The sequence below is a fragment of the Acomys minous genome (genome assembly GCF_964271855.1).
Source record: "Acomys minous genome assembly, chromosome: 4".
Taxonomy (NCBI): Eukaryota; Metazoa; Chordata; class Mammalia; order Rodentia; family Muridae; genus Acomys; species Acomys minous.
Genome location: NC_140486.1, coordinates 46,724,944 through 46,740,924, shown reverse-complemented (window position 1 = coordinate 46,740,924; position 15,981 = coordinate 46,724,944). Strand labels below are relative to the sequence as shown.

The window sequence follows — 15,981 nt, the reverse complement described above, 5'->3', positions numbered from 1 at the left end:
TATGTTGGCCTGGTCCTTTATTTGTCCAATCTGGAACTGCAGCTGCCCCCATCCCAGGCAATAGACAAATGAACTTGATGGCACCACCACTCCACCACACTTGCATTTAAAGATTCACTTGAACTATATTTGTTTTTTTTAAAAATAATAAGTTTAGAAAAAAAATCACATTTTTTTGAGGGAGGATGGCATGCTAGGTAGTTTTATGTTTAAAATTCTCTAAACATCTGAAGAAAACCTTTAAACTCCTAAATCAGTCTTTAGTAATTCATTGGAATAGTTATTTGATTACTTTGGTGGTCCAGTGAGGCAAAAGAGTTTAATCGTCATGCCACTTAATGCTCGAGAAGTTCTGCTCCATCTCTGCTCCTGGGCAGGAAGGTCGATCAGTAGCTGCCCTGTGCGAGGCTCACTCCACTTATATTCTTAGGACAGCTTTGGGAAGTGTATGTTGTCTGATAGGTTCATAGACTCTTGGAAAGGTTGAATAATTTGCCTGAAGGTGCAGAGCTAGGAAACGGGAGACCTGAGGCTTTTATTTTTATTTGTGAAATCCAAGCAAGTCAGACTCTTAAAGTGGACACACACACACACACACACACACACACACACACACACACACACACACACACACACACGGGGGGGGGGGGATGTGTGTGTGAGAGAGAGACAATATAAGAGAATATGAGAGAGAATTTGAGAGAAAATACCCTCTGCGCGTGCCCTTACTGCATTAGTTTTCAGATCACATTTCTTTGTTTTTAACTAACCAAATACCACTTTTCTTTGAGGGACTTTTAGGGGAAAAGTCACCTTATTTCTGCCTTACTGTACGTTATTGTGAATGTAGCTCTCTAGGTACAGCACCCACTTCTCGTGTCCACTTCTTTACGGCTGGGCTCTTGCATCGCTGACCTGATACTGATTAAATTGCTTGATGCCTTGGTCGCAGCAACAGCAGTTTTTTACTAAGCACTTTATGTAACACACTGTCTATTAACATGTTCTGGGCTGTGGGTATAGCTCAGTGACAGAGCTTGCATCTACATGTGTGTGGCCACAAACAAAACAAACCCCCTAAACTCAACCCAGCATGCTCTTAACTTTCTCATGTAAAAGCCCGATTATGGAGCTGGAAAGATGGCTTAATGGTTAAGAACACTGGCTACTTTTGCAGAGGTCCTGAGTTCAGTTCCCAGCAACCACATAGTGGTTCACCACCATCTTTAATGAGATCTTGTGCCCTCTTGTGGTGTACATGTAGAAAAAGCACTTACATACATAAAATACATAAACTCAAAATAAATTACAAAAAATTAAATGGTCAGTCATATCATTAAAACTCAAGGGTTGCTATGGGGATAAATTAATACTTATAAAATATAAAGTGCACAGATAATGTAGAAATACAAACATATTTGTATAGATGTGACAGCTCAACATGTTAAAGCATATACAAAGCCTAATAATACTTGGGAAATACAGATGCGTTTATATACATCACCTGCATACATAATTCAGTGAGTCTAACGACTGTGTCTCTGATCGTTCTCTAGAGGACTTGGGGTTTTCAGGAGGATGCAGAGCTTCTTTGGTGTCACCCACTCCCACTGTCTTCACTGGCTGTCCAGGGATCTACACACACTGTCCATGTGAGGTGGCCTCTGTCAATGGCTCTCCCTCACCTTGGTTTTATGATCTCATAGCAAAGTGAGATATGCCAGTTAGAGTGGATTTCCTAAAACAGTTCTGGGCAGCTCCTTCTGAAAGACTTCATCAGGGTTGAAGCTGGTCTTGTTACGTAGAACTTGTTCCAGTTTCTGGGACAAAGTCAGGATCCCTTTGGGTAACATGGAAGCCCTTCTGGCTTTCCTTTGCAGTCTCAGAAAGACTATTTACTTGGAAATCAGTTTGTTTCTGGGTGGTTGCCCACCTTCGTTTTTGTTTTTGTCTTTTTCCCCTCCATTTTTCTTCAGAATACCTTCCTGAGCCTGCCTCGTGCCGTGTACCGTGTACCTCTTGCTTCCTGCATATCCAAACAAGACTCGGCTCAAATGTCACATTCCTATTTTTCTCTTTGCCCTTTGTCCCTGTTTCTAGTGGCGGAAAGAATATCCCACTTGTACTTTTCTGTAGCTGTCCCCCATCTCTGATTGCTTTAGCGCACGCTAACTTAACTTAGAGTTTTGCATGCACAGATTGACCCTTCTACCCTGAATTCTCTTTACATGGAGCATCCTTCTATTTCTCCAAATACACTGACGTCACAGCCTCACATATTTGAGTACACCAAAGCAAAGAAGGAGCAGGTTGCTTATACTGTCAGATTGATTAACTTTGTGGCCCTCAGAAAGGTTAGGCCTTTCTGAGCCTCAGTCTCTCTAACTGCAAAATGGAGAGAGAGAGAGAAAGGGGGGGATGGGGAGGGGGGCACAAAACAAAAACTCCTAATTTATAGGCAAAATGATCTGATCACCTGGTTCGTGCTATGCAGTTAGAGATCAATCAGTGCACAGCTGTAGATATTTTGATGTGTAATAGTGTGACGTGAGACTCCTTTTCTTTAAAGGTATTTCTATGTAAGTAGAATTTAATGCAATTCCCTCATCTAGGGAAGAGTCCCACCCTTCCCGTTCTACCTGATTTCATTTCTAGAATGAACCCCGGACATTTTGTTAACATTAATACTCCAGTCCAAAAACCAGATTCTTCTGGCTTAGTGCTGGCTGTAGCCTCATTTAGGAAATACAGATTTAGGGGATAGCTTTAGGAGAAGCACACAGATGTATAACCAGAGTGCGTGCCATTTAACACAGTTGGCGCTGTGCTTGGTGTGCCATCTGTTTGGTGAGAGGACAGGTGTTCCAGGTGGATGACAACTGGATCTGGAAGAATAAGAAGCTGTTCATGGTTGGCAGTGACTTTATAAACTATATTCCTGTTTGGAATATTCCAGATAGCATCTACCCTATGAGTATCAGAGTATGTCTTCCCACTGGAGGCCAGGACCCTCCTAGCGTTAAGATCAAGCTTTCCTTTCAGATTAGCAAGTCTTCATCAAAAGGTCCAGGACTTTTCCTAGGTACTGTCTTTATGTGGTTGGTCGCCACCCAGTGGTCGTAGGTAGCATCACGTATGTGTCACACAATGAAGACAAATGCTTTCTTTTCATGACTGGTCTGAGATTCAACATAGTCTTCTTGCTGATGTCGTAGAGGGATTCAGGCTGTAGAATGGCATTTAGCAAAAACCCTATCATCTTTTCTCTCTACAGCTAAGCACACTGAACTGGGTGCGCAATGTTGTGTTCGGAGCCTGGGAACCTGTCTTCAGTGTGATTTCTGTGAGGAGGGCTTTCTCACTCTGAGAACACTCACATTGTTGACTTGAGGCTTGGGGACATGTTGGGACTGGCATCTCGCTGCGAGTAGCTCTTAGTCTGCGCCTAGTTTATCTCTCCCAGGTCCTTGGTAGAAAGTTTTGTATAATGCTCCTGCTGACGGTGGTTCTCCCTTCAGCCTTGTGAGAACTGTCCTCATTGGCAGCATTAGAGAAGATGGTCCCATGGTGGTGGTGAGTGCATCCTGTATACACCAGACTCCATTTAGGTTCTCATTGGTCAGAAAGCATCTACTAACTTAATCTTATTTTCCCTGATCTAACATGGAGTTGGGAGGTTCACCTTCAGTGACTGCTAGTACATCTGTGGGGTACTCCACGTCTCCCTTCCATTGTTCCTTCTGTAACACATGTTCACAGCCAGGCCTGAGCTGAGTTTTGGAGAGAGAAGGGAGAGGCACCAGGAGGCACTATCCTGCTTGGGCAGATCTCACTACTTTAAGGCACATCACAGAGACATGAACTAACACGGAATTTCTATGATGGAAGATTTGCATAACAGTATTCAGGAAGTGGAAAATAAGGTCAGATTTGGATTGCTTAGAAAAGCCAATGAGGGCTTCTTGGAGGAAGGGACTTCAGATCTGTAGGCAGAGTGGCAGGAACTGTCCAGGCCAGCTCATGAGGTAGCAGGTCACATCCTCAAGGTCTCTGAAGCCTCAAGAGGCCTCTAGTGTTCTCTCTAGCTATCACAAGGCTGAAATGGTTGGGTACAACATGCCAAGGGGATGGAAGTAGATATGGGGAGAGCTAAGAGGAGCCTGGGGCAACTATACAGGCAAATAGCAATACTCATTTTGGATAGAGAGCATTGAAGACTGTGGGAGGAACTGGCAAACTTAAGAGCTACTCACCACAGGATAGACAGGCATAGTGCATGAGGTTGACAAGCAGGTGTCAACGTGTGTGGCAAGACAAGGAGGCCATTCCTTGCCCTTGGCTGATCTTAGATGAGGGTGTATGGGGGGTGTTGAATTTGACTGTCTAGAGTTTCACTTGTAGGTGGAGATGAAGAGAAAATGGTAGTCTTTCAGGAACCATGTCTCTCTCTTTCAGTTCTCTCTCTCTGGAGACCTGTAAGCTGGCTTGTGTCACTGTGTCCAGACAAGGTAGCACAGCATATTTTGGAGGTGACTGCCTAGGGACCTTTGTATGCTGTGAGATTAAACCACTCAGACAGTGGCTTAAGAATCATCCCAAATGCAGGGCAATGGGGCAGAGCAGGAGGACCTTAGCAAGCAGGGCTTTGGTGTTCTTGAGCTTTCCCTGGCCAAGAGGCCAGTTTCTAGCCAGCTGTTATCTCAGGAGTCCACTTTGAGGAACTGCAATCCCTTTCTACATCTGGAGAGAAAGAAGTGACTAAAGGAAATTCCTAAGGGTAGTTATACGCAATTAGAATAACTTTGAGGGCACAGAAATGCAGTGCATCTACCAAGATGAAATGTAATTATAAGGTTACCTTGAGTTCTTCACTGTGTGGGTGTATACATGCATGCACAGTTACATTAAGTTTTACCCAAGAAGGGAGAATGGATCGACTGTGATATCACTGATAAAGCTGTGCAAAATTAAGGTGGTTTTCTAAAGTGTTGGAAAAATGACAACACAAATGTTTTAAAGAAGCACCACGCTTAGGTTCTATGCATAGGAGAATTTGCTGAGGCGGAACTTGGTGTTCTCTGGAAGGGAAGGGCCCTTCTGTCTGGCCCAAGTGCGTAGAAGGTTTTGGGAGCAATTTCTCAAGGTCCAGACTTATAGCTGTTTCTGTATCCTTATTTCCTTTGTCTCCTTGCGGGTCTTGTAGGCAGTGATCATTTTGCCCTGCCCTGCCCTGCCAGTATCCTGCCTTTCTGCAACGACAGTTATGCAAAGTAAACATTACTGATGCCGCTTTGCTCCTTGCTGGGTCTTGTGCTGCCTGAACATGATCCAGCGAGGTTATATGATCAGTGACCATAATGCATGGCACTCACCCAGCCCTCGCACCAGCCTTCAGTCCTTCTCACTGGAACGTGTATAATTGAGTCTTGTTTACATGGAAGTGAAAGCTCTAACAGAGTGATGGTTTACACCAAGAATCATATTAAGAAGCAGTGATTTAAAAAAAAATATTCTTACTTTATGTCTTCACCACTGTCCCAGATACCACAGGGGGACTGTATTAAGGAGGTGAGCAGTATGGACTTCCCACATACTCCAGGGACCTCAGTCTAGAAAACTGATGGGTCATAAGTGTGCAAAAAATGCTTATATAGTAGGTCTCCCTCACCTGTGTGATGACCCCCAGGCTCCATCCAATGAGTGACACTTTATGACTAATCTGGGGTCAGTAAACATGGCTAATAAGTAGGTAGCCTGGAACTTGAAGCCAGGATCCAAAGCTGGTTGCAGTGGAAGCCAACGTTTGGGGCTGATTGGTCTGTAACCAGTGTCTTATAGGAGGCAAATGGAGAAGGACAGTTTGCTTGAGTAAGCTGGAGGGGCTGTGCTTTCGGCCAGGCACGGATGCCAAGCAAGGCAAATAGCAGGTGTCTACTGTAGTTTCCCTGACAGACTTCTCTCCTAGGTCCAAAGTACGTTCCCTTCCAGGTTCCAGAGTCTGGGGTTCTCATTCCATTCAGCTGTCCTCCCTGGCTCAGAGCCCTGTATTGACTGTGTCGCAGCTCATTACCTCATCTTCCACAAGGCCCAGATCTTGCCTCTCATCTGATGTGGGTCACCAGACAGTGAAATCGGGTTACCTTCTGCCTGAAACCTGGCTGGGCAGCCTCCCATAGAAGGCCCCACAGAGGCCCTGTTGTTTGTGATGAGCTGGTGCTTCATCTCAGTTGGCAGCTGCTGGCAGCACAGCCTTTCAGGTGCACCCTGGAAGCTTTCCCAAACTCAGTCTGCGTTTCACTTCTTTCTGCTTTGCTGAGGTGGTTGTCAGCATAACTCTTTCTTGTGCTGTGGGGGGTGGCAGGGGACTGCCAGGCAGAAGGCAAAGGGACCCTACTCAATACTCTTTGCCCAGGCCTTATTTTGTGAGTTCTGACTGAGGGCGCATTTGGACTAAAATGTGACTGTGTGCAGCCACACTCACACATTTGTTGTGCTTGTGCTTTGGGTCTCTTGGGAGCCTTCTCTTCCACTTTGAAATAACATCCTTTCTTTTTCCTCTCTTGCCTGTCCGGAGTCTTGAGTTTCCTTCCTCCCCACTGTGTTCCGACTTTCCGGCTTGCCAGGCATGGACTGTGTCCTGCAGGAGACTCTCTGCCCCACAGGCCAGTTGTGAGAAAAGCCTGGTGGTTCCTTGCTGTCATGTCTGGATGATTTAGTTGACCCTTCCATGAAAGTGCCTGTACCAGGAGGGATTTGAAATTGGATCCTGTGTTCTTTTATACCCTAAGTGCCTCCTATTGTGCTGTGGAACTGAGTGTTTTGCTTAGGACCCATGTCATCTGAGTTGTGGGAAGATGGCCCGGAATCTATTCAGCAGCACCCTCTGAGCCCAGCACCCTGTTATCAGCAGCCTGGCTCAGAGGGGACCCCAGGGGCTGGATTTGTATATCATGCCCCTTCATCATTTGTTCAGCAAACCCTGAGCAGATTGCACTGCATGTACCAAAAGACATAAACCTAGTGCAGTCTTGTGTGTGTGTGTGTGTGTGTGTGTGTGTGTGTGTGTGTGTGCGCGCGCGCACGCTCACTCATGCACATACCCCTATCCCTCAAACAAGCTAAAAAAAAAAAATAAATCTACCACATGGACCCAGCTCTAACACTCCTTGGTCACAGGGTGAAAGGACTTGTCATCCTGTACTCCACAGATACTTTTGCAGGCATGTTCACTGCTGTTCTTTTCCACAGTAGCTGAGGAATGGAAACAACCTAAATGACCTTCAGCTGAGGGAAGGGATGCTTTTATTTAGCAAGTCACGTTGATCTGGAAAGCCAGAACCTCCCATGTTATTAAATCCAGGCCTTGTTACCAGTTATGCCTCCTATTACCCTCCAGTGGGAGTTGGAACTTAATGCCATTTCCCCTTCACTGAGGGAAGCCTGGATAGATGGTAATTTGAATGATTAGCCTAATCTGCAGGAAGGCTGCATGTGGAATTAAGTTAAGCACATGGTACTGAGCAGCCTTGTCTGTCAGAGGCCACTTAAAGGTACCTTGGTGATTTCATGCCCTGAACAGAAGCTGAGGGCTCAGGAAGGATCATTAGCTTTTATTACTGTCTTAAAGGAAAGTTTAGTTTTTAAATTTGACAAGGACCCCGGAGAGTTGTCATTATAGATACCGTGTGTGGGGTTGGCTTCTTAAGAAAATCCCAGTACAAAACATTGCCAGGGCTCTGTTCTTCTGGTGACTATGGAAAATGGCTCAGATGGAAAGTTGTCAAGCCATGGGCTAATGAGAATATATCTGAGAGGGTCTGAGAACTTGAGCCTTGTCTGTCTTTAGCTGGAAGAGGAAGCCAGGTGTGCTTATGCCTTGAGACAGGGCAGCACAGGCTCTTCCTGCTTTCTCTTTTGGATCTACAGAATGTATTACAGAATCATGCATGTAGGGTTTGGCAGCATGGACCTGTAGCTATGGGAACTGATGTTGCTTCTGAGCCAGGCTGCTGCTTGGTGTCCTGAAGTGATGAGAGTCCCATGGGTCAAGTGGAGATGATAAGTCTTAGTGTGTGGTTGGAGGAAGCAGACGTAGGATGTATACATACAAACATACATACATACATACATACATACATACATACATATATACATACATTGTGGTGCAGAGAATCAAACCCAGGACTTTGTGCATGCTACGCTAGCACTTTACTACTGAACTTTATCGCATATAATTTGAGTTGTTAAAGCAACTGCAATAAAAATGTTAACTTGTAGAGCAAATCAATACTTTATGTAAACTATATAAGTATATAAAATATTGTTATAAAACTAGTATTTATTATTTTGAGTTAACATTTCTTCTGTGAAATGATCTGAGGAACAAACCTTGCTAAATATACACAGAATTACTTAAAAAGAGCAACAACTAGGAAGTCCAATTTAACTTCAATAATTTGTGTTTTCCTCTTTTTCTCATTAGATTTGTCTTCAGCAAAGCGGAAGTTCGCAGATTCCTTAAATGAATTTAAATTTCAGTGTATAGGAGATGCGGAAACAGATGATGAGATGTGTATAGGTGAGTCCTAACCTATGGAAGATAAAAACATTTGTTCATCCCAGCCTTTGCTTGGCCTAGGAAGCCCATAAGACTGGTAAGGGTAGAAACCCAGCATGTAGTGGAAAAGCACAGATGTGTGGGGCAGGATGGGGCTTCTCCTGCGCTGGCCTTCATTCACTGCTCAGTGACAGAAGGAGGCTGGGGTTCTTTAATAAGATGCTGCAGCCCTCTTCCCTTCAGTGTTCTTCTGGCTGATTGTGTGAAACACTCCTCCCCATCCCCCTACCCCTTAATTCAAGTACAACACTAAGAACCTAGGGCAAGAGTGAATGCAGGTGATAAAGAAAATTGGATCAAGGTTGTACAGTATTAGCTAATGGACTGATGCATAGTGCTACTATGGTTTAGTGGACTCACAAACAAAACAAAAAACCAAACAGAATTAACATGTAAACTGAACTTAGCTCAAGTTCTAGGCTTTTGTTTTGTTTTTGTTTCTCCCCCCCCCACCCCCCCATCCCCAGACAGGGTTTCTCTGTGTAGCCTTGACAGTTTTGGATTCACTTTGTAGACCAGGCCGGCCTTGAACTCAGAGCGATCCACCTGCCTCTGCCTCCTGAGTGCTGGGATTAAAGGCGTGTGCCACCATGCTCGGCCATGTTTGTGTTTCTTTATCTTTTAAAATTTCACAGATTTGATCTAGTGGCCTTCCATTCTGGTCTGGTAACAGTTAGCTGGAGCCACGTAACTGTCACAACCCTCAGAGCAGGAACCAGGGCTCAGTGACTAGCTTCCTGTGTCCCCAACTCTCCCGCTTTCCATTTCCTCACTGAGAGGTTGAGGGGCGCTCCTGCTACCCTGCTTTCTCCCATAGGCAGTTCTGAGCACACAGCACCGGCACAGTCAAGACTCATCACTTTGCTAAGGTCTCATGTTCTAGTTTTTTCTTTTCTTGCATCTTAGTTGATGCCGTGAAGGGAGGAGGGACTATGAAAAGCTGGGGCTGGGATTGTAGCCCAGGCGTAGAGCATGTGCTCTGTGTATGTGAGGCTTGGGGTTCAATGTCCAATACCAAAGAAATAGAAAGAATCGAGAGACATAGTGTTGTTCATTAAGCCCATTAGATGTTTTTGAGCCCATTGCCAATCAGAACACCAGGATTTGTGTTTGGGCAAAGATAGCTGGGAAGTAGTCGAGAACAGTGAAAAAACGTGTCCTCCTAAGTCACGATGCTTTTCCAGCATTGGCCAAGTGTTCTTATGCCCTCAGGGCTCCTCCATTAGGTGCCTGTTGCTGTCCTGAAAGATTTGGGCAAAGACCATCTGTGTTAGACTGCTGTGCCTCAGGCTGCATTCTATTAACGAGAGGCTTCAGAACTCAGAAGAAGGAACCCAAGGGGATGGCGGTGATGCGGCTTCTGTTGCCCGCAGAGCTATTTGTTTAGTTGTCATTGCCAAAAGAAAGGTTGGATTCTGATGCAACCCAGCAACCAAGATTGAAGAGGTTGAATCCTGGACAGGAAATCCTTCAACTCCTTAGTGGAGCTCTGTCCCTTCCAGTCTCAGGGCTGGGAGCCTGCCAGCACCTCACCAGTCTGGGAACTCTGAGGAGTAGGCTAGGCTTTCTTTTTCTTGGAGAAATCCTCTAGCTGATGTTCTAGGTGCAATTAACCTGAATTTCTGTCTTTAGGGTTTAGGGTTAAAAGATGAGGGAACCTGAAGCCAGCAGCTGACTCAGGGGATCTGTGTGTATAAAAGGAATTTAAATCTGCAAATTGCTCTTACACACGTGCCGTTCTGCTTTCACTTCATGGCCTCTTTCTTTTTTCCAGCGAGATCGTTGCAAGAATTTGCCAGTGTTCTCAGGAATCTTGAAGATGAGCGGAGTCGCATGGTGAGCATCCGGGGCTGTTCTCAGTCCCAGGCCCTCTGTACATTGAGGGAGCGAGGGATTTGCTGCCAAAGACCCAGGCTTAAGCCTAGACTCCGACTCTGGAGTGCTCTGAGGCTGTGAACCCTTGCAGCATTTGAAGCTTTCTGTGAGTGTTAAAAAAACACCGGTGCATAACTAGAAGATCACCATTGTCCTCAAGAGCCACTGCAGGTCTAGGGCAGTGATCCAGTCACCAAGGCTGCATAAGCATCCCAGCACCTATGTTAAAGAGCTGGCTTGGTGGGGGCATGCCTGTCATCCCTACAGTTTGCTAGCCCGTGGGTCTGGCCAAATTGGTGAGTTCCAGGTTCAGTAGAAGACTCTCAAAACGTAAGTTGGAAAAGTGGGCAGATAACTGTGATATAACATTGATATCAATCTTTGGCACACATGTAGAAGCATGTACAAGCAGCACAACACACACACACACACACACACACACACACACACACACACACGATGCTTTTGACTGAGCTAACTTTCAGGAACTTGCTAGAAAGAGAAAGCATGTGTCACTATGCCTTCTTAACCCTGTCTACAGCTGTCTGAGGGAAGACATCACTGCTTCTTCGCTCTACCTCTAATTCCAAGGCACCTACCATGTAGCTGCCACCTAGAAAATGCAACCTGGCAAAGGAATGTAACTGTGGGAGCTCCTCAGAGAGATAGATACTCTGAAAAATCAGGAAGCAGATTCTCACTCACTTCTAGGTTCTAAAGCAGTGCTTTTAACTAGATGTCTGTTGTGAAGTCGTTGATGGCTGGGGTCCCTCTGCATTCCCCGCATCCCTCAGGTAGCAGGGGTGAGGTCTGAAAGAAGCCCACAGCAGGTTTCACGCTAGCTTGTCCCTGGGTTGGGCTATAGGGGCTCATTTCCAGGTTGCCCCAGAAGGATGCCAGAATTGGAGTGTTTTCCTTCTCTTTCTGTAGCAGTTGCTGATCTCTGAGTTACTAGACACTATACCGCCAGAGCCCACCCTGTTGTCTGTAGCTCCTGTGATAACTCTGAAGTCCCCACCCGTAGCATTTTCCAAATGAAGATACTGAGGTTTACCTGTCCAGGCTCACATGATTAATAAGCTGTTCAGTCTTGGTTCAAATCCACATCGCCATTAAACCAAAAGATGTGGGAATTTCTTTAAAGCCCCTTAGAGTACAGAAGCCTCCCAGTCTTTTCCTGGCAGAGACCCCACCCCTCCTGCTGTTTGCTTGAAATGAAAGGGGAGCATTAGTGGCAGTGGCAGGTATGGTGGTGGGTAGAAGGAGGTGAAAGCTTGAGTGTGCACACGCTAGTGCCCCAGAAAGGGAAATGAATCTTCTGAATCTGATTCTTGGTCATGTCACTACTTGGGGGTGGGAGTGTGGTAAGCAGATCACCATGACTACCCTGCAACTTGCTGTAGCCTGAGGTAGGGAACAATGACTGGAACATACTTCTTTCAACTTTGCAATTTTATTATTACTCTATGCTGTCTACAGCGCAATATCTTCCCACCCTGGGGCAGCTTTATCATTAGTTCAGCTCAGCTCACCAAAGCTGTGCCCTTTTGGGGGAGCCATGGTTCTCTGGGATATTTGGTCATCTGTTGTGTTATCTGAACATCCGGCTTGTTCCTCAGATTCTGCATTTACCATATATGCCTGGACAGTTACTGCGGGCATCTGTGTGGCTAGTAACTATGAGTCCCTTGAGGGCAGAGACTGGCCCTCTGTGCCCTGCCATCAGTCCTTACCGCCTCCTTACTGTCTGCAGTGTCTCATTTGATCAACACTAGACAGGATAGTGCTAATAGCACTGGAAGAGGGACTTGGCTTGCTTCCCACGTGAGCAGCCAGGTGCTAGCATATTCCAAGTCTCTTTAGGACTAGAATCTCAGCATGGGCGCCTGCTGGAATAACTCCGGGGACTTCACAGACACAGATGTGGTCTTGGGACCAGGACCAGAGATTGGTGGTCTAAAGTGTGGCCTGGCTACTGAGATTTGTAAAAGCCCTGCTGGGGAGTCTCATGTGCGACTCAAGTTGGAAACCACTGATCAACTGGCTTAGCATACCTCTGTAAAGTTCAGAAACTTGCAGTTGGTTTATTGGAAAGACTTACATAAACTAATTAAACTATACCAGTTAGTGATAAAAATCAGGTAAGTTTAATACCATTGCCATGCTGTGGTGTTACCGTGCACTCTGCAGGGCGAGCGATTTCAAAATGAGGAAACAGGTAAATGGGAGGAAAAATGGAGACAGCGGTTTTTTCCTGTGTCCATCAAGAGTCTCAGGCATTTACTGGGCTGTTGGCATTGTGAAGGGCATGCATATGATTTAGAGAAAATAATGCGTTGTTGAAGTGGGATCCCTGAGATAATTAGTTGAGAGAAGAGGGAGCATCGAGTAAAGATCGTAAAACAGTGTGCTGCTTTAGAAAAGACTGTAGAAGCTTAGAGCCGGAACACTTTAGCCCCCTCATTCTTTGGATTAGGAAATTAGAGCCCAGAGAATTGAAATGTTTTGTTCTTGGTCACACGCTTGGCAGTTTGTCAAGAAGTCCCTCATTCACGCCTTTGGCCATTCAGAAATATTTGAGTGTGTCTTTGTTCCTGATTTCTTCACTGCTTTGGGAGCACCAGGGGATGAGTGAGTATTCACAGGGTGGTGTGTGTCTGTAGATAGTGCTCAGCCAGAAAACTCCCCGGCACATGTGTTCTGAAGGGCTGTGTTCACAGACAGCTCCTCTGAACTACATTTTTGGAAGTCGGGGAGGGCCTCCACAGAGGGGTGACCTTTAAGCTGAAATCTTGATTATAATCTGTATAAGCACATCAGTGGGGAAAGCCAGAGGCACAGGTCCTGAGGTAGGGCAGATTTGGTGCAGTTCAGGTCCGTTGGTATGGCAGTGACTCAGAGTGTGGGAACTGATGGCTGAGCCCTGTAGAATGCATTTGGGAGGGCAGCCAGTGGTCAGGAGGCAGAAGTCTCAGCCCCAGTTAATTCCTTAAGGCAGCTCATCACTTGAAGGGTCTTTTCTATGGAAGATGCCCAAAGGTGCTTTGTTTTTAGCCAAGATTCAGTTTTGATGTTCGTTGCCTGCAGCTTGGGTGAATGGTGAACTTGAAGTGAATGGTCACTTGAAGCTTGAACCTTAGACTCCCTCTGGTACCAGTCTCTACAACCTGTAAATGGTTGCCTACCATCTGAATTCATGTTTTTAAGCCTTGGAAGCCTGGGGGTGAGAGGATTGTATGTTCCAGGCTGTCCTGGGCTACACAGTGAGATATCTCCAGCAATAGCAAAGCTTACAGGAAGAAGGCCACATTGGGAGCTTGTGCATAGATTCTGTCTTAAGGAGCTGTTAGACAGTGACACATGGGCAGTGCTGGGGGACATTTTGTGGAAGAGCTGCTGTTATTCATTGCTAACTTGCCTCTGCCCTCTGCCCTTCTTCATCAGATTGAGAATGCCAGCGACGTGCTTATCACACCCTTGGAGAAGTTTCGAAAGGAACAGATCGGGGCCGCCAGGGTGAGGACTTTGCAGACTTTGCTCTTAAGTGTTAGGGTGAAGGTCTGAAAACCGATGTGTTTCCCTTAGAAAATCCGAGGAGTGCCTCAAGGAATGTTAAACTAAGCCGTCCTCCACAGACAAGAGCCCAGAGTCTCTGCACTTTGCACGAGGCTGAAGGGCAGCCATCTGTGGCCATCATTAACGGCCATCTTAGTGTGTTGTTACCTGATCGTTTGCTGCTACTTTATAATCCACTTGAGGTAGAGGCATCGCCTCTTTGTGCTGGGTGACTGTGTGCCTGGACAGCTGACTGACTAGTCAGTCTTCTCATTTTTGTGTCATTACGAGTGTGGAGGAAGGCCAAAATTGTGTTTAAGCAGAGTTATGAACTAGGCTTTGGGGCATAGGACTTCTCTAAGCCTCACTAAACAAAGTACATTTGTGTGTGTGTATGGGGGCGGCATGCATAGTGCTCATGTGGAAGTCTGAGAAAACTGTCACTGTAAGGGTCCTGGCAGCCGAGTTCAGGTCAGCAAGATTAGTGGCCAGCACCTTTGAACAGCTGAGCTATCTTGCCAGCCTAGTCCATTTCTTGTTTTGTGTAGAAATGAGCCTGCTTTTGCTAGCATCTTTGATTCGTCAAGAGAAACTGAAAAGCTAGAGACTAATGGGAGATTCCCAATGGACAAGCATTTTTTTCTCCATTTATTTGTTTTTTAATCACTTTACAGCCTGATTGAAGTGTTCTCCCTCTTCTCCTCCCAGCCCCTCCCTCACACCTCCTCCTCCACTCCCCTTCTTCTCATAGAAGGAGAGGCCCCTCATGGGTACCAGCCTGCCGTAGCACTTCAACCTGCAGCAGGCCTAAGCGCATCCTCTCCCGCAAAGGCCAGACAGGACAGCCCAGCTAGGGGAAAGGGAATCAAGTGCAGGCAACAGTCTGAGACAGCCCCTGCTCCCATTGTTAGGGGACCCACATGATGACCAAGCTGCACATCTGCTACATATGTCTAGGGTGTCTTGTCCAGCCCATGCGTGCTCTTTGGTTGGTGGTTTGGTCCCTGTGAACCCCCATGGGCCAAGGTTAGTTTTCTCGTGGTGTCCTTGACCCCTCGGCTCCTTTAATCCTTCCTCCCACTCTTTCACATGACTCCCCGAGCTCTGCCTATTGCTTGGCTGTGGGTCTCCAAAGAGAATTCATGTCCTTACTCTAGGTGGGACTCGTAACTGCTGGCCTGCTTTAGCCCAGAGGTCACCATTAGTTACCACTGACCTAGAGACACTGAGCCCAAACAGCCATTATATTCTGCTCATGGTTTCCCTTGCCGTAGCCCTTCCCAGATCCTTCCCACATCTCCACCTACTCAAATGCACACTCTTCCTTTCTCGCTCATTAAAAAACAAGCAGGCAACTAGAGAAAGAGTAACCACCCTAAACCCAAAAACAAAGCAGAATAGGACAAAACAAATAGGGAAAAAAAAAAAAAAAGAGCCAAAGAAAAAGCACATGAAACACGGGCAGAGACACATACACTTGCACTCTAAAATCCCATAAAACTCAAAATCTGAACCCAATTATATAAACAAACTGTAAGGTAAAATAATGCCCAGAGAAAGCATTATGAGACCAAAGGGGGGAGGGGAAGCACCATGGAGCTTCTTTTCTGTTGGCCTGCCCTTACACATGGCTTGTATACACAGGGAGATCCTGTTGGAGGAGACTAACGCTTGTAATGTGTTACTGGAGAGGGCAGAGGGAAGCCTGCTTCCTCACCTTGACTTAAGTCACTAGCTATACTAGTTGGCTGACCCTCAGCAGAGTGTTAAAGGCTGCCTGCAGGGGAGATGTTTCTGTCATAACCAATGGCAGCAAAAGGCTGCCTGTCCTCACTTCCTGATAGTCCAGAACTGTGGATGAAGTCAAACACAGCCCCTTGCACTACTAGCAGTGGAGTTGAGGTTGTGCCACATGTACTGTAGATTCTACTTCG

General features: G+C 46.1%; 1 protein-coding gene across 4 annotated transcripts in view; it reads left to right on the top strand.

Annotated features, from left to right (window-relative positions):
* Positions 1–15,981, top strand: part of ARHGAP26 (Rho GTPase activating protein 26) — a 382,879-nt gene that overhangs the window by 95,517 nt on the left and 271,381 nt on the right. For 3 of the 4 annotated variants that reach the window (XM_084779977.1, XM_084779980.1, XM_084779978.1), the window contains exons 2-4: positions 8,483–8,578; positions 10,392–10,453; positions 13,937–14,008. In XM_084779977.1, the coding sequence (XP_084636103.1) occupies positions 8,483–8,578; positions 10,392–10,453; positions 13,937–14,008 (230 nt within the window). The remainder of the gene's footprint in view (positions 1–8,482; positions 8,579–10,391; positions 10,454–13,936; positions 14,009–15,981) is intronic. The other variant, XM_084779979.1, reaches the window with a different exon arrangement.